Source organism: Emydura macquarii, unplaced genomic scaffold (genome assembly GCF_026122565.2).
Source record: "Emydura macquarii macquarii isolate MOO-44397 ecotype Brisbane River unplaced genomic scaffold, CSIRO-AGI_Emac_v2 contig_2318, whole genome shotgun sequence".
Lineage (NCBI taxonomy): Eukaryota > Metazoa > Chordata > Testudines > Chelidae > Emydura > Emydura macquarii.
The window spans coordinates 13873-33506 of NW_027132455.1; the positions used below are offsets into that span (position 1 = coordinate 13873).

The window sequence follows — 19634 nt, forward strand, 5'->3', positions numbered from 1 at the left end:
ACCCCTGATTTTAAAACAGCAGTGTTACAGGCTTTAAATCATGAAATGCGGCTAGTGGCAGTTAACTTTCCAGCCCAAATCACCCTAGCCGAAATAAAGACACAACTTTGTGATGCGTATAATGCAACCTCTGCAATGGCTCTTAGTCAAAAGCCTAAAGGGAAGGTTGCTGCCTATCACGATGGCCGTGGGCGAGGATATCCCCGCACAGCTGACCGAGACGGAGCAAGAATTAACATTCTTGACCCTGTCAGAACAGAGGTATGGCGACAGCTAGTCCAATATGAACCCCGAGACGCCATCCATGGGTTACCCACGCATGAACTCCGCCGCCTGGCTGGACACCAAGAACGAGAGCGCAGCCTACAGGGCAGTGCTGATGGTACCCAACCAAATGCTCCTACCCATACTGAGTATTAGGCCAGCCTGGTTTCCCTGGTCTGTCTCTCAAATATCCTTGCACCCATAACATACGATCAGTGGGGACAGCGTGAGGTACAGGTCTTTTGGAAAGACCCAAGCTCTCTAGGGAAATTGAGGCAACAACAGATGTTATTGGATTCAGGTGCATCTCTCTCCATTTTAAGCTGTGAGGGACTCCAAACTTCCCGACTTCAAAGCCCCTGAGTCATAACTCTCGAGGGATTTAATGGCCAGGCAACCACTGCTCACATTTCCCACCCTCTGCAATTTTGGGTCGGAGAGCCGACCCCTACGGCTGTAAACAGAGCTGAGTTTGCCCTAACCCCATTAGGAGGAACAGGGATTCTAGGGACAAATGTATTAAGAGACCTTTGTGCCATTGTAGACTTCTCCTATTCAACCTTATATGTGCGGCCTGGATACACCATTAAAGAACAAGAACCAGAAACTGTTTTTATCCATGCAGTACATCGCTGCTCAGCCCTTAAAGCTCCTGAAATTTTAAAACAACCTGAATGGCCCGCTGATGTCCATGATATGGCCAACACTGTCCAAGGGGTCTGGGCTCAATCAAAATTAGCTTGTGGGAAAATTAATGCCCTAGAAAAAGTAACAGGATTGGACCCCCCACCTCAGCGGCAGTACCGCTTCCCAGCGGCAGCTGAGCCCAGCGTGGAAGAGACTGTCAATAGTTTGCTTAAGCAAGGAGTTCTAGTAGAAAAAGCCAGTCCTAATAACAGCCCTATCTGGCCAGTTCAAAAGGCAGATGGGAAAACCTGGCGCTTGACTGTTGATTTCCGAGCTCTTAATAAATCCACCCCTAATCGAGCACCGGTGGTAGCCAAATACCCAGAGGTTATGGCTTCCATAGCTGGTGGTGCAAAATGGTTTTCTGTTTTAGACTTATCCAATGCATTTTTCGCAATTCCCTTAGATCCTGACTCCTGGTATAAATTTGCCTTCACCTTCAAAGGAAGACAATTTAATTTTACCCGGGTTCCACAGGGTTTTAAAAATTCTCCTGCCATCTGCCATGCCCATGTCATCAAAATGTGGGACCACCTTCTTCCTGAGGATCAGCCTGATGTTATTTCCTATGTCGATGACATACTAGTCACAGCATACTCACGTTCTGAGTGTTTACTCAGAAGGTGTTGCAAATTATTCATGACACTGGTTTCAAAGTAAACCCTGAAAAGGCACAGTTAGTTCTCCAGCAGGTCCAGTATCTTGGGGTTTGTTTAGGTCAGGATGGTAGGAGCCCAGACCGTCAACGCATTGAGCTAATTAATAAACTCCCAGCTCCGACTGATGTCACCACCCTCCGTTCATTTCTGGGACTCACAGGTTTTTCCTGAGACTTCATTGAAAACTATGCAGAATTGGCCTCTCCCCTATATCATTTGCTTAAAAACAGGGAGGAATGGAAGTGGGGTCCAGAGCAGCAGTCGGCCTTTAACGCGCTACGACAAGCCTTAACTCAGGCCCCAGCGCTGGCATATCCACGGCCAGAGTTACCTTTCGAGCTGAGACTTGCTGTCACTGCCCACAGCTTAGGTGCAGTACTCCTGCAAGATCACGGCACAAAACCCCGACCAGTGGCTTATGCCTCCCGAGTGCTGACAAATACAGAAAAATCTTACACCCTTTGTGAAAAGGAAGTGCTCGCTCTAGTATGGGCACTACAGCATTGGGAGTATCTCGTAGGATCCAGCCCAATAGTGCTGCGTACCAGTCATACACCCATCAAATTTGTTCTGTCTGGAAAGGTTAATGAGGGTCGCATTTCCAATCCACGCTTAGCACACTGGATGCTAACGCTGGTAAATAAAAACATTACTGCTGAAAAAATCCCTCACCCTTGCCTTGTTCCTTTTGCCCTTACGGCACAACCCATAGAAAGAGGGGATAATGAGGGGGACAAAGAGCGATAAAACTGCAGGCAACCACGAATGCCCTATGCCCTTGATAACAGTGGAGAAATTGACTCCCTTTGTCAATTGCATGTATCGGCCAGACCAGGTGCCAGAGCATTTCTGGGTTTGGTTCGTAGATGGATCTTGCTTTTATGATAAGGGCCAGCCATACACAGGATTTGGAGCCATAAACCCTAAAACAAATCAAAAGATACAGGGCAAATGTGAACCCCACTCAGCTCAGGCTGCAGAAGTAGTGGCTGTGGCGGCTGCATTAGAGCACACTGAACAATCACAGGATGTGGTTATATTTTCAGACTCAGATTGGGTTATAAGGGCATTGCTAGACTGGATCCCTTTATGGGAGACACGAGGCTGGAAAACTTCAGATGGTAAACCAGTTGTGCACGCAAGGAAATTACATTATGTTTGGAAGCTGGCAGAGCAGAGAACCGGGCGTACAGAGCTTGGAAAGGTAAAAGGGCACCAGAAAGACCAAAGTTTCAGTGCCCGATATAATGCACAAGCAGATGAATTGGCAAAGGTGGGAGCCAAGACGGGCTCAATATGGACTGTCCCAAGCGATTGTCCACCTGTGGCTGCTATTCGCAACCAGAATGTAAAGGCTCCTGACTTAAAAACATTGCAGGACGCTGATGCCCAAATTCAAAAATTGGCAAAGCAGGGCAAGCACAGAAATTGGGAAATTTGGAGGGATACTATGGGCCTGGTATTAGCTAAAAAGGAAAAAGAGAATAATGCTGTGTGGGTAGTTCCTCAGGGAGTACGGAAAGAAATGATTGAACTAGCTCATCGGGATGGGCACTTCGGGGTCGAAAAGACGCTCGAACGATTAGAGGCAGCAGGATGGTGGCCCAGCATAAGAGAAGATGTGGAGCATTTTATCTATAACTGTTTACCGTGCGTTGCAAACAACCCAGACACACAGGTGACAAAAGGGCCACTAGGACACCAGCCTATTAAAGGACCTTGGCATAGATTGCAAATTGATTACATAGAACTGCCCCGCAGTAAAAAAGGATTCAAATACTGCCTTGTGATTGTGGATGCTTTCACTAAATGGGTTGAGGCAATCCCCACTTGGAAAAATGATGCCATGACTACTGTCAAGGTATTAATAAATGAAATATTTTCCCGATTCGGCTTACCTGATGAAATTGACTCTGACCAGGGTTCCCACTTTACTGGTAAATGTGTTCAAATTCTATGTGAAACCCTGAAGATCAAGCAGCGATTTCATATCGCACACCACCCACAGTCCTCAGGACAGGTAGAAAGAACTAACCGGACACTAAAATTAGCACTGAAAAAGGTGTCCGAGCAGCAAGGAAAAGACTGGGATGAAAAACTCCCTCTCATATTAATGGCTGTGCGAGGCTCTGTAGCTGCTCATGGTTTCTCCCCGCATGAAGCCTTCACCGGTCGAAAAATGAAAATGCCTGAACAGTGGTGGTTGGGAGACACGATCCCGGACTCACTGCAGCCACACGTCTTAAATGACACGTGGATCAGGGATCTGTTACAAACAATTTCTGCAACTCACAAGCAGATTGCAGTGGCTTTAAAGCAGAATCAACAAAAAATGGACAAGCAATTAGGCCCACTAATGAGACCTAAAGAGTGGAGTGTTGGGGATAGAGTCATGTACCGGTCCCCAGATACGGTCATCTTCGCTCCCATCTGGAAAGGTCCAGTGTACATCATCAACAAAGCTAGCCCCACTGTGTACCAAGTGGAAATACGAACTGAAAAAAAGAAAATTCAGAAGTGGTTCCACTCCTCACAGCTAAAGGAATGGAAAGGCAGTTAAAATTGTTTTCTTTATTTTGTTTACTAATCGGGTCTGTTAGGCCCCGTGCTGTATGTTGTGTTTTTCAGGTGCTGCCAAGATGTTGTGTTTCATTGTTATCGTGTTGCTGGCGACACATATATCCACCATACAGAGAATATCCAGAAGGGACAATGCAGAGGAGCAGTTTTTAGCCAGGGTCTACCCTTCAATTGCCAAGAATGTCAGTGCTGTGCTGTACTTCCACCACCCAAATATAAAGTCTTGCCATCCTTGAATATCAGCCACAGCAAGTCTTGATAGCTAGCCCACTAGTGCCCCTGGGCATTACCATTAATCAAACTGTCCTCATGCCTATTATATCTGCCCAATGGGCAGTTAAAATACAAGATCGCTGGAAAAGAAAAAAAAAATGTAACCAACATGCGTATGTGTGTCCTGGTTATGTTTTGTATTATAAAGATGTATGCGTAAGTAATGATCAAACAGAATGTTAATACTCTATGTATAAGGAGTATTCAAATCAAAGTGTTATCATTGATATTGGGGGAAGGGTGTGTGTGTCGTTGAACTACATGTAATTTATTAATAATCAATTCACAAAATGTTGTTTTAAATGAAAGTTCTAACTGTTTTTGTAATGTTGTAGACATTTTAGGATGTGATTTTAACTTTAATAGACAAACGCTTGACCGACAATCTTTCACTTGGGGATTTCATATTTTTTTTTTAATAAGACTGATTTAAATGATGTCCAATTAGGAATGTCTTCAGATGAGCTGCAGAAACTAATTCACCACCCAGATTTATACAAAAAGGTTCAAGAAGTTCAAACTTCAGCAAACCACACTGTTATTACTGTGCAACGCGTGAGCAAATCCATTATCTATTTATTAGACGAAAAAAAGAAAACCAAAACAAAAAAACAAAAACCACAGCAGCGCATGTGGAAAACCCTTTTCGGATGGCCTCCAACTGCCACTAGCATTCTAAATTTGGCTTTACACCCCATTGTGGTGGTTTTGAGGATTGGCGTATTGTTCACGATAATACAATGTATTCTCGTATGTAGGACCCGATAGCTGTTCTTACGGATCGAGTCCTGTGCCAGTGAAGAAGAGCTACGTGCTCTCTTAACTCTTTATAAATGCAGGCACCCAAGCATGTCCAGTGAGAAGATGTAACCTCAGAGGTAGTGGCTCTACCTGCCTTGATGGTAATGCTGGAATGTCTAGATGATGCCACATAAATGCCTTATGGGCATCAAGCCGGGGACTGTAGACCATGAAATTTCAGCTAAGATGGGCCTACTTATAAAATTAAACTACCAAATTAATAAGTGCATATTGCAGAATATGTGAAATGGTGACTGGAGTCCCTTTTGAAAAGAGGTGATTGTTTCTCATTGCAACACACCCATGCTGTCTTCTTATTCTCAAAGTATGTCTGGTATTTCATTAAGATAACTGTTTATTAATTGCCTCTCTTGTCTGGACCATTTTCCCTAATGAATTTATCCTCTGGGAGTAACTCATCTATGCAGTAAACAGAAATGTGTTAAATGCAGGGTGTGCTAGACCGCCACGGCGCCAGACCTCTCAAAATACCTTGTGATCAAAGCTAATGGCTGGATGCCACCCCAGGTATTGCTCAATTTAATCACAACAACCCCAATACCCCTTTGTTTGAAGGGTGGAACACTGAAGCTAAAGAACAAATCTAGGTGGCTAGCACCTTTTCACTAATTAAAGCACATGGGTCTCTCCCTCTTGTATTGTTTTCTGGAATTCCTGTGTTTACTCATGTAAATTACCAAAATGCTTTGAAAAACATTGGATTCAAGAATATAAAAGAGAAGCAATGAAATAAGCAAGCAGGCAAGCTTCAAGAGAAGAAGAATCACTCTTGACAAGAAACAGAAGAACTACCATCTTGCCCAGCCGCCTTCTGAGACCACGGATCCAGGCTCTCGGGGGAAGCTGCTAAGAAACCATCACCGCCTCTTGCCTGCATTGGTGAGGATAATTGCTTTTGCAGCTAAAATATACTGGACTTTTGGTTTGCGGGCTCATTTTATATGTTTATAAGTATAGTAATTAAAGCCTTTCTGTCATTATCGAATGAGAGTCGTGTCAATTCCTGAGCACACTAATAGCAGATCCCAGTCTGTGAGTTAACATAGACCCAACAAAGAAAACAACAGAACACCACTGGCCATCACCTACAGCTCCAGTTAAAATCTCTCCAACACATCATTAAGGATCTACAACCTATCCTAGCAGATAAGTAGTTTTTAGTATGTATTGCCATAAAACTGATGTAAATAGACTTGTTTGTGTAAGGCTATAAAAGCTTTTAGAAATGTATGTTTAAGGTCGCCCCTAGCATATAGGGATCACCTTCTTTACGTAAAGAATAAACTCTTGACCTTGCTAAACTGCTGTCTGGCTTATTTGGACCATCCGCTGGGCAATGGACGTGTAAGTAAGGACCTCTGAGTGTGGGTGGGTTAGAACATAGTTTCTCAACCTGTGGTATGTGTACCCCCAGGGGTATGTGAGACACAAGCAGGGGGTACCCGGGAAAAACACAGTGAAAGGGAGCCTGGTGGCAGCCTTCTGCGTCTCCTGAGCTGGGCTCGCAGCTGAGTGGCAGCCACCCGGACAGCCTCCAGCGCCCCAGCTTGAAGACAGGCAACAGCCCCCTGCCCACATCCTGGGTCCCAGCCAGCGTGGAAGCCTCCTCTGCCCCAGCTCGGATTGGGTGGCAGTCGCCCACCTCCCGGGCTGGCAGCCAGGTGGCAGCTGCCGGAACTTGCCCAGGTGGCAGCCCCCATCCCTGGCTCACAGCCCAGTGCCCAGAAAACTTGTCTAGCATTGCTGTAGCTGAGCTGTGAAATTGACAACTATGACAGCCCCAGATTTCGCCAGTTACCCTCTTTTCCTGTCTCTCTCTCACCCCTTCCTCCTCTCGAATCTATGGCATAACATTTGGTGCAGCGCTTTATGTTCCCCAGCACTGGCATGCTGCTCAAAGCCTCCTAGATTCGGCCAACATCACCTCTAGCCCAGGTACACACTTGAGCTCTGCACCCCTGGTGTAAAGGTGGTAAACTACCCACACTGGATCTGGCAGTGTGCTTGTCTCATGAAAGTCAGGTCATAGCCTGACTGGCTGTAAAATGCTGCAAGGGTTTAGGGGGAGCAGTGCTTGCTTAGACGTGAGACAATCCTCAATTAAATCAAAGCTCCGGAATACGTGTTGATTTTATTTTATATGTAAGTCTTTGTTTCCGGTGTTTCTAATGACTACTGCTTGGATCTCTGTACTTTTCTTTAATCAGCTTTGACGTGCTTTCACTCTGAACCAATCCAAGGCCTGGGAGTTCAGCGGAGCCGTACTCTGAGGTGGAACACACAAAGCTGGAGAGTCCTGCGCTGTTGGAAGCGGCAGATGGGTGAATAGCGTGAGTGTCCCATTGCCCAGTGGCTGGACACACCTGGGGGATGCTCAGCAGGTCTGAGTGGTGGGGTGGGCCTATCGCCGATCTGCAGTGACAGCTGGGCCTGCGTGGCCTAGAGGGGAGTGTGTGCGTCCCCGGTGGAGGTGGGGAGCTGACCCAGGGCCGGCACAGAAGTGGCTCCATGCTAAGGGCAGGTGGTAACAAGGTGCCTCGCAGCCCAGGATGCCCCCGGAAAGCACAGCATAGCAACGTACTGCAGGTTAGGGGACCTGTAAATTACAACCCACTGCCCCAGCCCAGTGAGAAGGAACCAGGGGAGGAAATGTGAGCTGAAGGGGTAGCTGAGTCCGGGAGCTCCTGGGGTTACGCTCTGCCCTGGCTGGAGCTCTGCCTAAAGCCGCGCTCTTGCCCCATGAGACGAAAGGCCGGTACTTTGCATTACAGAGACACAAATACGGCTCCTTTGTCCCACGGTTTATATCATGGCAGCTTCTTTCTGGCAGATCCATTTAAGCTGAGAGCCACATACGTCAGACTGAATCTGGGTGCCTTTTAGCCGCCCGCAGCTGTTCCCTTCAGCAGGGCCGGAGACTGAGAAGCTGCAGACGTAAAGAGAAAGTTGCTGTCATTGTGCTTCCCTTCCCTTGTCAAAGCCCCAGAGATGATATTTTTCTTGAGCTTCCTTCTCTAAGGGGAAGCTTGGCTCTGGTGTTGTCCTTCATCTCTGTAACGTTCCTGCGGAGCTTCAGCTGAGACCACATCCCAGCCTGTGAGATGAGCTGGGGGGGGTCTCTGGCAAGGAACCAACAAGGCTGAATCTCGTGGGGCTGGTGACCTGCTACTGGCTGGTTGGAAGCAGCCACCTTGAGCTCCCGCCTCAGCTTTCCTTAAAAACCAAGCCTGAGTCTCCTGGGTGAGAGGAAACCTGCACCTGTGACCGGCGTACCGGATGCCTGCAGGGAGCCTGGGGGCTTCTCCAGGTGCACAGTGAGGGCTGGATTCACCGAGGGACTGAAGAACCGAACGGACACTTTCAGCACCTGCCTCCCAGACTCACGTCCCCCTGGGATTTACAAAACCCAGCTCAGCCACCACCAAACCCTGGAGGTGCCTAATCTGCTCAGTGCCTACGTTTGCAGAATAAAGGTTTGCTACGTGCCTCTCCCCATCTGCGCTGCTGCCTCCCTCGGCTGCCAGCTGCCTACACCCCAGTGTGCTGCAGGAGCCAGCGGCAGACAGGCCTTCCACTGCTGGGGGGCCTGATCTGACAGGCATGTGCAAAGGGCGCTAGCTGGATTGGGCCCCCACAGGCCAGCGCACACAAAACGGCCGGGAAGAGCAAGCGCTCCCTGATCCCCTGACCACTGGTCTCTAAGTTACTTGCCTGGACAGTAGGAGACCCCAGTTCAACGCCTCCTTGTGCCTGCAGCGAAGGGATTTGCACAGGGGTCTCCCCCATCCTAGAGCAGCAGTCGCTAACTCTGAGCTAGGGGATAGTCTGAGCTGGGAGGGGGGGTCCCTCAGTCTCTGCTGTTGATGCTGTTCCACTGGGCTACGTAACTTAAGTAAGTGGAGCAGAGGGACTAAATGTCACTTCGGTGCATGTTGCAAAGAAAACATTTCTAGGCCCCCTCAATGCCGGCTTCTTGGAGCAGCTAGTCCTGGCACCGCACAGGGAGAGGGGATTCTTGCTTTAGTCCTCAGTGGAGCATGGGGGTGAATAGAGCTGAACGGCCTGGTAATAGCGACCACCGTGTAAATTACAGTTTAGTGTCCTGGTGGGGCAGTGGGGGAGAGAAATACCAAACAAGCCCAGAACAGTAACATTTAACTTCAAAAAGGGGAACCACATGAGCAGGAGGACGCTTGTTGGATGGGAATTAAACAGCTGTCACCAGGATAAAATGCCTCCTGTGCAGTATGGAGCCTATTTAAAAACACTGTGAGAGAGGCTCAGACTAAGACTGGCTACGTTTACAGCGCTGCACTGAAGACTCTACCTATGCCGACAGGACAGCTTCTCCCCTCGGTGCGGGTACAGGGGCGGCTACACCAAGGCCTTTGCTGGCGCAGCAGAAATACCTTTAACCAACGGAGCTAGGCTGGTAAAACTTTCCAGTGTAGGCCAGGCCTTAGATGTTGTACATTGAACATTCAGCAAATCACACAGTGGAGCTTTCCCCAAACACCTGTCCAACAGTACACGTCAGGGAGCACTCACCGCGCTGGGTTTAACGGGGACCCGTCCACCCAGGTCCACGTCCCCTGCGGGGGTGTCACGTTAAGTCCAATCCAGACGTAGCTTGTTTCTCGTATCACATCCTGTATGAAATCCTGGGAAGTGCAAAGCCGAGGGGTGGGGTGAATGTGCCGTAACAGGCTAGAATTCCCTGAGTGCTCCCGTTCGATACCTGCTCTTGGCTACAGTGGCTCTGCCCGTGATGCCAGCCGGAGAACCCATCCGCACCTGAGCTAATTCACCCTCTCCCCTGGGCGGGCAGAGTCCCAGGGCAGGGGCAGGAAATGTGGCTCCCTCTGTGCAGACATGGAAACACCAGTACCAGGCCTGGGTGTCACAGCTGAGCTGGCCCTTTAAGGGGGTCCTGGGTTCAGTCACACCTGCGACTAGGCACCCCTAGACTGAGAGGTAAAAGGCGGGTGGAGCTACAAGGGCAGCACTTAGGGGTGCAAAGGCTGCAGGAGCAGCTGGGAAAGGACGTCAGGGCTGGGAAGTCTGTGATGTTCTTGCTCTGAACTCTGTGTTCATAAGCCAGACTCTGAGAAGGGGAGAAAACACCCCAATGGGCGTTTGATTAACTGGGGACAAGGAGAAATGAGGCAGGGGGGGTCGAGGCAGGCTGGATATAAACCCCGCTGCACTGGGACTGTGCTCAGTGACTCCTGTCTCTCTCCAGCTGGAGGTTTATGATCCTGTATTTTGTTACCATCTCCTCCTGGGTCTGGATCACCAGCATGCGAGAGCTCTTCCGCGAGCAGTCCTCACGGCTCCGAGTCCAGGCTTTACGCTCTTTAGACAGCCAGTAGCACTTGTCCCCATGCAGCTGCCAGTCCCTGGGGCAGAGTTTGCACCCGGAGCCCTCTGGTGAGAGAGATGTGAACAGAGGTGTCGTTAGTGCTGAAAACTCAAACTCTGGCTGGCTGAAAACTCCTGTTCAAAGCTGATTTTTAATGGAAAATGCCATGTTGACCACAATGAAAGTTTTTAGTTTGGCTGAAATTTTTCGTTTTTTGATGGGGGGAGGGGACTCAAAATGGAAATACTAATGGGGGGGGGGGGGTGAGAGGGAGGATTTCATTCAGTTTTGGAAGGGAAATAAACACTCTTAACATTTCCTCCCCTTCTCCCCATTAGCAAAGAGAGAGAGGATTGTCACTTTTCTACGTCCTTCAAAGGACATCAAACTTTTATTTCTTTTCATATTTTTCATGAACTAGGTTTGCAGGATATCAGCTCTAGTCCAAGATATTGCTTACGTTTTCTCCTACAGGCATGGAAAGAGCCTTCAGACTCAATGTACCAGCGAGGGCTGGTCTCAGTGGTCAGTACTCAAACAGCAGGGCACGGCGCTGTAGGTCTGGACTGTGGGGCACTGGCAGAGCTGGGAGGCCAGAGACGTGTTGCTCTCTCACTAAAGCTCTGCTCCGACTCACTCACAAGTTCTGGGCTCAGTGCAGGACTCACTGGCTGGGACTGGCTGGATTGATGCAGTAAAATGTAATTCCTGGGGTTTGACCATGTCAGACCATAAAAGCTGAGCAGAGACAGGCCCAGCCTGTGCCCCGATGGGAGACCTCGAGGGAAACTCAGCCTTGAAACAAATAATACGGTGACGGACTGAGGAGGAGGGACACCCCCTATTAAGGCAGAACTGATCCCAGTGCCCCAGCCTGGCAGTAGGGGGCGCTGTGCCACTGCTAGTGCCGTGGTTCTGCTGAGAACTAAAGCAAGACCCACCTGGGGCACTAAGAACATAAGAGCTTCCATGTGGGCTCTGCCCACTGTCCAGACGGCTCAGTATCCTGTTTCTGACAGTGCCCATACCAGAGCTGCAGGGGGAGTGCACAGAGCAGGGTAATTATGGAGTGATCCACCCATCTTTCACTCCCAGCTGCAGGTAGTCGGAGGGTCAGCATGGCACCAGTCACAGGGTTGTATCCCTGACCGGCTTGGCTAATAGCCATTGATGGATCTAGCTTTCATGAACTTATTTATTTATTTATAGCCCAGTTACCCAGTTCTTTGGCCATCACAACATCCCCTGGCAATGAGTTCCACAGGTTAGTTGTGTCTCATGTGAAAAAGTACTTCCCCTCATATTAACCAGCTGCCCATTAATGTCATTGGGTGATCCCTGTTTTCTGTATTGTGGGAAGGGTAAATAACACGTCTCTAGTCACTGTTTCCACACCATTCATGTCCTGTCATCTTTGTTTTCCAGGTCCACTATATTCTTTTGGAGATGGGGTGACCAGAACCGTACAGAGCATTCAAGGTGTGGGCACTCCATGAATTTATATAGAGCCACAATGATATTTTCTGTCTTATTATCTACCCCTTTCCTAACAGTTCCTAACATACTGTTCACCTTTTTGACCGTTGTTACATATTGAGTGGAAACTTTCTAGAAGTATCCACGGTGACCCCAAGATCTCTTTTTTGAATCATAACAGCTCATTTAGAACCCGTCATTTCATAGGGACAGTTGGGATTATTTTTCCCAGTGTGTACTACCTTGCACTTATCAATAGTGATTTTCATCTGCCAGTTTGTTACCAAATCACCCACTTGTGAGAGCTCCCTCAGCAACTCCTCACAGGCAGCTTTCGCCTGAACTGTCTTGAATAATGTAAATTCTGCAAACTTTGCCACTTCACTGTTCACCCCCTTTTTCCAAATCATGAATGAATATGTTCAACAGCGCTGGTCCCGGTACAGGTCCTTGCCGGATGCTGCTATTTACCACTCTCACCTGTGAAAACTGACCATTTATTCCTACCCTTTGTTTTCTATCTTTCAACCAGTTACTGATCCATGACAGGACCTCCCCTCTTATCCCAGGGCTACTTCATTACCTTAAGAGCCTTTCATGAGGAAACCTGTCAAAGGCTTTCAGAAAATCCAAGCACACAATATTGACTGCATCTCCCTCATCCACCTGCTTGGTGACTCCCATGAAGAATTCCCTTGACAAAAGCCATGTTGACACTTCCCCAACAAATCATGTTTATCTACGTGTTTGTTAATTCTATTCTTCACTGTCGTTTCTACCAGTTTGCCCAGTACTGAAGTCAGGCTCACCAGGGTGTAATTGCCAGGATCACACTGGAGTCCTTTTTAAAAATTGGCGTTACATTAGCTAGCTTCCAGTCATCTGGCTCTTCCTGAATACTGGGGGCTCTGAAACTGTTCAAATTCCAGCCTGGGTAACTTCCATTTGCCTCTCTGAAGCACCCCCTGCCATTCCAACAGGCTGTGGGATTCTTCTTCAGCCATTTCCCTAAGTCATTGTATAGCCGTGCTGTGTGCTGCTGAACAGCTGTTGAGTTTCACCCCAGAAGTGGCTGCATTTCAGTAGTGGGGGAAATGATTCCTGAGAGTGCTATGTAGTTTATAAAACACTCTGTGATCCAACCTCTACAGACATGGTATTATTACACTATGAGTAAAACTGCCTGTATTCCAGCAATGGGAATTACTCTCAGCACTAGATGTCACCGCTGATCCTCGGCACAAACAGCTGAGAATTAATTTGCTTTACTTAGATTGTAAACTCCCTGGGGCAGGCGCTGTCTTTTTATATGTTTTACAGCACCTGGCACAATGGGGCCCTGGTCCACAACTGGGCCTTTTGCCCCTGCTGCAATACAAATCAGTAATAATCAATACTTAGTATTACAGTAGGACAGAGAGGCCACAAGCCTGGATAGGGCCCCATTGGGCTAGATGCTGCACATAAACATGGTAAGACAGTCTCTGCCCCAAAGAGCTACCAATATAAACAGCTGGAGCTACACAAAGAGAAGCGGGATGACAGGGAGAGTGAAATAACCCAATTGGGACAGAAAGATGCAGCCACAGCATTTATCTTGCACCCACCAATTGGGACCAATGAAAAGAAAAAAAGACAGAGGTGTTTGGGGTGTATAGTACATCAGAACCAAACCTAAAGCATTACAGCATATTTAAAAGTGCCCCATCTACTGAAAAAATCACCCTGCTGTCTGAACATTGTTTTCCTGCTGCAGTTACAAGGAGACTGGACTGACAAAAAATTGCCTTTTTTCAAAATGAAAGTCTTTGAAGAAAACTTGTTACATTTTTACTTTTCTAGTTATTGTTGAAATAACCTTCCTCCTTGCAAACAAAGACTAAAAAATGAAAGCTTACTCCCATGGTTAGCCCCCTTTACACTGTCACTTTGAAAATGTTGCCATCTCTCATATTTTTATCTCACTTCTTGTGAAGTTTGTTGTTTTCTTTCAAGCCCAGCTCCTGGAGTCATGGGATTATGTGAGACTCTGTTTCATTAAAGAAAGTTTCCATCTGTCATAACTGCAGAGAAAAGCTTGACAGCATGACCCAAGTGCAACCTAATGGCTCAGAAATCAGAAGGCAAATCTAAAGAACCCAAAATGTCTAATTTTCCTACCGTAAGCCAATCTCGTGATTTTTAGGCCTGACCCATGGTTTTTGAATGCTTGGGGATCACAACACTGGTGTAATGTAAGGGCCCTCAGTATGAATGAGAATCTGGTCCAATGTATTTCAAGCTGACAGTGTCCCTTTAACGTGGTTACTGGGTTTTTAGTCACAGCGAGAGTCCTGCAAACTTTTCCAGGGAGAGCAACTCCTGGTTCTGAGACAGCAGGAGCCGGGGTTACCTGCCAAGCTGCCGTGTTGAGGTTCACATAGAATTGGTTTCAAGCGAGACCGGAAATCCTCCAGGCAGGAGCTGCATTCAGTGCTATTGACGATTCTGGTTTCGTTCTTCTCCGATATATTCATAGTTCCTCTGGTTTGTCCTTCACATGGGACGTGCAACTGGGAAACTTCAAAACAGCATCACAGTCACTTCTAAGGCAACTATTTAGGGATTAAAACCCAGCCTGTGGAGGGTGTGAAATCAGCAAGTGTCCATCATGGCTCGGGTAGGGGCAGAGACAGGAACTCAGGCCTTGTCTACACGAGAAAAATAAATCGACATATTTCTGTCGACTTTCAGCCACTGCTCTAATTATAATTCCAGCAGTGGCTGTTGTCCACACTGCTCTTCTCGGGTCAGTGCAGAGCACTTCCACCCACCTAAGCTCACAGCCAGGAGCAGGGGGCAGCCACCCTTGTCCCTCCCAGTCCCAGCTCACAACCAGGAGCCGGGCAGCCACCCACGACTTGCCCAGTCCCAGCTTGCAAACTAGCTGGTTGCGCTTACTTGTCAATTTGCCAGGTGTGACAGCCCCTCCACCGCTCTATGGGGACGCAGTGTCTGCACTGACACTGCATTGCCCTCGCTCTGCCCACAAAAGCCCTGCACCTCTCATCGAGGGGGTTTTATTTTGTCAAAAATAAAAGTGCAGTTTTTGTCAGCCGGGGTGTGTGTGTGTTTGACTGTAGTGTGTGTGTGTGACTGTAGTGTGTACACCAGCACAGTTTTGTCCACAAAAGCTAAGTTTTGTTGACAAAATTCTCTAGTGTCGACCAGGCCTCATTCACTACAGGTGTAAGCAGGGTCTGAATGAGCTCTCCCGACATCTAGTGATGAACTGGGGGAAAAGACCCCAGGAGCAGACTGTATTTACATAGACACGCCTACTCTCCCGAGGCATTCAGCAGGCAGACTTGCTTCGCCAAAGGGATCGATTTTGGCTGGTGCTGGGTTACAAATCGCTCTAGACTCAAAGACCTTCCACTCCACCGACAGGAATGTATAGATTAAAGGACCATCTACACCACATCACCGACTCAGTGAGGGACAATCCACTACTATGGACATATCTACTCCCCATGAACCGCATCCTATGTAACCCCTGCCATAAGTGATGTTCCCAAATTACCGATCGTCTTTTGTTTTTTCAAATCAAACCCTCGACCCCTGTGTCCAGGTTACTGCAGATTCTGCATTCCTTGCACTGGTTAAAACTTCTCACCCAACTCTGCTCTCGTCAGTAATCTGGACACTGTACCCGGATGTCCAGCAGATATTTGTGTAAACTGAATTGTTTGTACTTTTAAACATGACCTTTCATAAAATGTATTACATTGAACGCAGGGCAATGAAAGGTTGTTATCCCAACTGTACCGGGAAAGGGCAGCAGAACTGTGCTTAGCCTGCCCTGATTGAGGGGCTCACTGTAACCTGAACCTCACCTGCTAAGCAGGGGGTAGGGATGCCACATCTCTCTGTGGCTCAGAGTGGGAGTGGGGGTGGGGGTTAGGGTTTGACAGACGGACGGTCAGTCAGTGGAGTCTGCTTGAAGAGTCAGGATATGTCTACAGAGCAATTAAAGTGGATTCAATAGAGAGTCCTTGTTGCTATTCAGTGATTACTAGAGTGAGATCAGATCACTGAGGAGCAGGTCTAGGGGCTGGCCAGACCCTTAGGCCAGGTCTGAGCACAGAGTTGCAGGGAAAGCCAGGGAAGAGGCCCTAGCAATCACTAACAGCTGAAATCACTCAGAGCTGGGTTTGGGGGTGGGGGAATTTCAGAGCTCAGCATCACAGCAGAAGTGGCCATGAACAGCAAGCAGCAGCAGAGATGAGCAGCAGCAGCCATGAACCGATTGCAGAGGTGGCGGCAGTAGCAGAGGCATTAATCCATGGCTCCCTTCCTGTTTTGGGGTGGGAGGGGCAGGGAACCCACGCGAACAAACCTCTGAACTCTGGGTCTTCGCTGACTAAGGACGAGTGAGTGGGGTGCAGCGGAGGGAGTGGCATGGTAAAAGGGATATTTGTTTGTTGGGCTTTCACACCGCAAAGTGGTAAACTGAGGCAAGGACACTGCCCAGTGTATGGTGGGAGGGAGGAGTGTTTGCCGATACCACCTGGCAGAGGGGTTACGCACAGTCTGTGTGTGTTCCACTTCCTCTGCCTGTGTAACAGCGATGCTGTCCCAGTCAGATCATATGTGTCTTGCACTACGCTCCTAACTGCACCTGTTTGTACAAATAACATACGTGTGGCTGTGCAAACGACTCAGTGACCTTGAGTTACTCACCCCAAACAGCCAACACTATCACAGCCCCCAGCAGGATGAGGATCCCAGCCCCGGCCAACCCTAGAGCGACCCAGATCCAGCGCGGATACCGATGGGAATCTGTAAGAGACAGTGTTTGCTGACCAGGGATCCTAGTTTTCCGGGTTAATAAAGCCAAAATTCTCTGATAAAAAACCCACTAAAATCCACATATTTCCATGATTAAAATGAAAAGCTGAATTTTAGTTTCTCTAGACACAATATATATATAGGTATTGGTTGAACACAATGTTTTACTGATAAATATTTAGAAGTTTTAAATAAGTTCGATGCCTACCAATGCCATCAATCATTGCAATACAATAAAATGAATAGAATTGCCATTTGTATTTCTGACACATACCAAATACTTCAATGTCTGTAGTCTGTATTTTCAGCAAATTGTTTGGTTTTTCTTAAAAAAATGCACAAAAAATTAAGCAAAAATTGCTTTTATATTAACTTTACTCACTTTCTGAATTAGTCCCCGAGGCTGAAGTGAAAGTTGAGATGCATTAAAACAGGAACACTCAAGTGCCATTGAGTAACTGCTATAGTCCGGGAGCAGTTTACTGGAGTATATTTAGCTATGTACATTTAAAGCATGTTCAAAAATCAACCACAAGAGGGCGAGGTAGCCTGCCTTGAATAAGTGACACTGGTACTTGCAGGAAAAATTAGTTAATAGTTAATGTATCTTTTTTTTTTCCACAAAATGTAAAAACTAAAGATTTTCTGTAAAAATTGCAAAGTCTGTGTTTTTCCCTGGCAAACAGATTTGGCGGATCCCTGTTGGTGATGCGCCATCAGCCTCCAGCATGAGGAACAATAACACACGTCCCTCGAGGTCAGGAATGAGTTAGACCAGCACCAGGCACCTTTGCACCTGGCTAAGTGGGTCCTCCCCAGGAGTTGCACCAGTGTAATTATGCTGGTTTCTAATAAAAAATCACAGTGGCACCAAATCTGCAGGCCCATCAGCCCTCACTCAGATCCCTGAAACGCCATCTCCAAACTTACATGTCTACACTGCAACTGGGAGGTGGGAGCGTGTGTCTACCTACGCGACTGAGCGGCACGCTCCCAGCTGCAATGTAAACCTGTTCTGTGTCTCTCTAGTCTGCTCCCTTCTGCCACTGCAAACCCTGAGAGATACATGCAGTGACCAGCCAATGGCGCTGTGCTACACTTCCGCCCCTGCCCCCTATAGACCTCTTTCCTCTGCCAAGTGGAAACTGACCATGCCCTTTGCTGTGGAACGTCTTCAATATTGGCCTAAAAATTCCCCGTTTCCAAGACTTCAATAATTTTCCAAGCAATTATTCCTGCCCGGCAGCTTGTCAGCGGAAATATTTGCACAAAAGGGGCCCAAACACAGCTATAGTGAACTCGTTTCAAAATTCAAACCAATATAAGGGGAGATTTGCTGCGGTATTACCCGCTCCTAGCCTGGAAAGGAAGGAAAGAATTGACAGCTGGGACCACTGACGTTCACATTGAATTGGTGCAGCGTTGTCTGACCCCCTGGCCTTATAGAAAATGCAGCATTAGTCTTCGTTTAGACCAAGATCGTAAGCTCCGGGAACCTCCAGAATGAGGATGCACATTTAGATTTCATAATAAGGCTACGGCACATTTTCCATTGTCTTTCACAGCAGTGTCGTCTCATCCAATTGTTTGCATTCAGTGTCCTATGAAAATACACTTACTGGTGGGCAGTCAAGCACCACACCTGTGGATTTGTCATAGTCCTAAAATTTACTGGGTGCTTTGTTGGTTTGCTACTTTCCCCCTGTGCAATTACACTGTGCCATGCTGAAGAAACCGCCAGACGTCAATGGTGCTATTCGTGGTGGTAAATCCTACACCTACGAGTCAGAACAAGCCCTTAGCGGTGACGTTGGAAACGCATCCCCTCTCTGAAATGCTACACGCAAGGCCCCGGGTTGGGTTTTCAGAGCTGTCCAGTGGAATTGGGCACCCTAACACTCCCAGTAAATTTCAGCTCCGTTGGGTCTCTGTGAAGCCCCGGGCACTCCCTGTAATTGCTGTGTAGCAAAAGTAGACACCCTGGAAGGATGCTCAGTCACTTACCTTGGGCCCCAGCTCCAGAGGGTTGGCTTGGTTGTCTCTGCTTCGGCTGGCGGTTTAATACTGCGTAGCCCTCTTCGTCCTCCATTACCCAAGTTCGTCCCTGGTTTGATTTCCCAGCAGGTGCTCAGACGGGGAAAGGGGGCCCATTAACCGGTCATCACACTTGGTCTGTGAAGCTCAGGGCTCCCACCAGCACTAACTATTCTTCAAGAGAAACCAGACAGGAAATGCAGCCACCGAGTGCTGGTGTGGTCTGCGCTACATCTGTCTCCTCTGCCCTCCTCTGAGCTGGACTGGAGAACTGAACTGGTTAGACAGGACGGCTTTGAGCACAAGTGGCAAAGCAGAGTGCTGGTATGTGTGTGAGTGGTATTCTGGGGCAGGGCTCAAAGAGGGCAGAGTTAAGGTTGTTTTGTGGGTGGGCAGTTTCCCTCTGAGTGTTTATACATCAGTGACCTATGCTGGTTTGCTAGAACAGCTGCATATCACATTGTGTTTTGTTTGACCAGCCCTTGGTGCTACAATCCGGCAGCTAAATAAAGAGGTTTTGGAATTAGTGCAGGCAGTTCGACACTAGGAAGAATTGCAGCCGGCCAGAGAGCTCGCTGCCAGCTCGACCTACTGGAAATTGATTGTAGCCACATCAGCAAACACACGCGCATGACACTAACCCACGG

The 19634-nt window shown here is 47.9% G+C and overlaps 1 protein-coding gene across 1 annotated transcript; it reads right to left on the reverse strand.

Annotated features, from left to right (window-relative positions):
• Positions 1–8087: 8087 nt before the first annotated feature.
• LOC137161516 (killer cell lectin-like receptor subfamily F member 1) lies at positions 8088–19042 on the reverse strand. Its single transcript, XM_067560831.1, has 6 exons — positions 18958–19042; positions 16846–16944; positions 14516–14656; positions 10558–10712; positions 9834–9946; positions 8088–8211 (listed from the first exon to the last, which is right to left on the reverse strand). Exons 1-6 carry the CDS (start codon positions 19040–19042, stop codon positions 8088–8090), a joined length of 717 nt encoding a protein of 238 aa, XP_067416932.1.
• Positions 19043–19634: the final 592 nt, after the last annotated feature.

Excerpts from the sequence above, each read along its gene's own strand:
- LOC137161516 (XM_067560831.1), bottom strand. The coding sequence starts at position 19,042 with ATGGAGGACGAAGAGGGCTACGCAGTATTAAACCGCCAGCCGAAGCAG. Across the intron at positions 14,657-16,845 it reads GATAGTGTTGGCTGTTTGGG|GACAAACCAGAGGAACTATG; the intron begins GTGAGTAACTCA and ends TCCCATGTGAAG. Across the intron at positions 9,947-10,557 it reads TCCAGACCCAGGAGGAGATG|GATTTCATACAGGATGTGAT; the intron begins GTAACAAAATAC and ends TGCACTTCCCAG.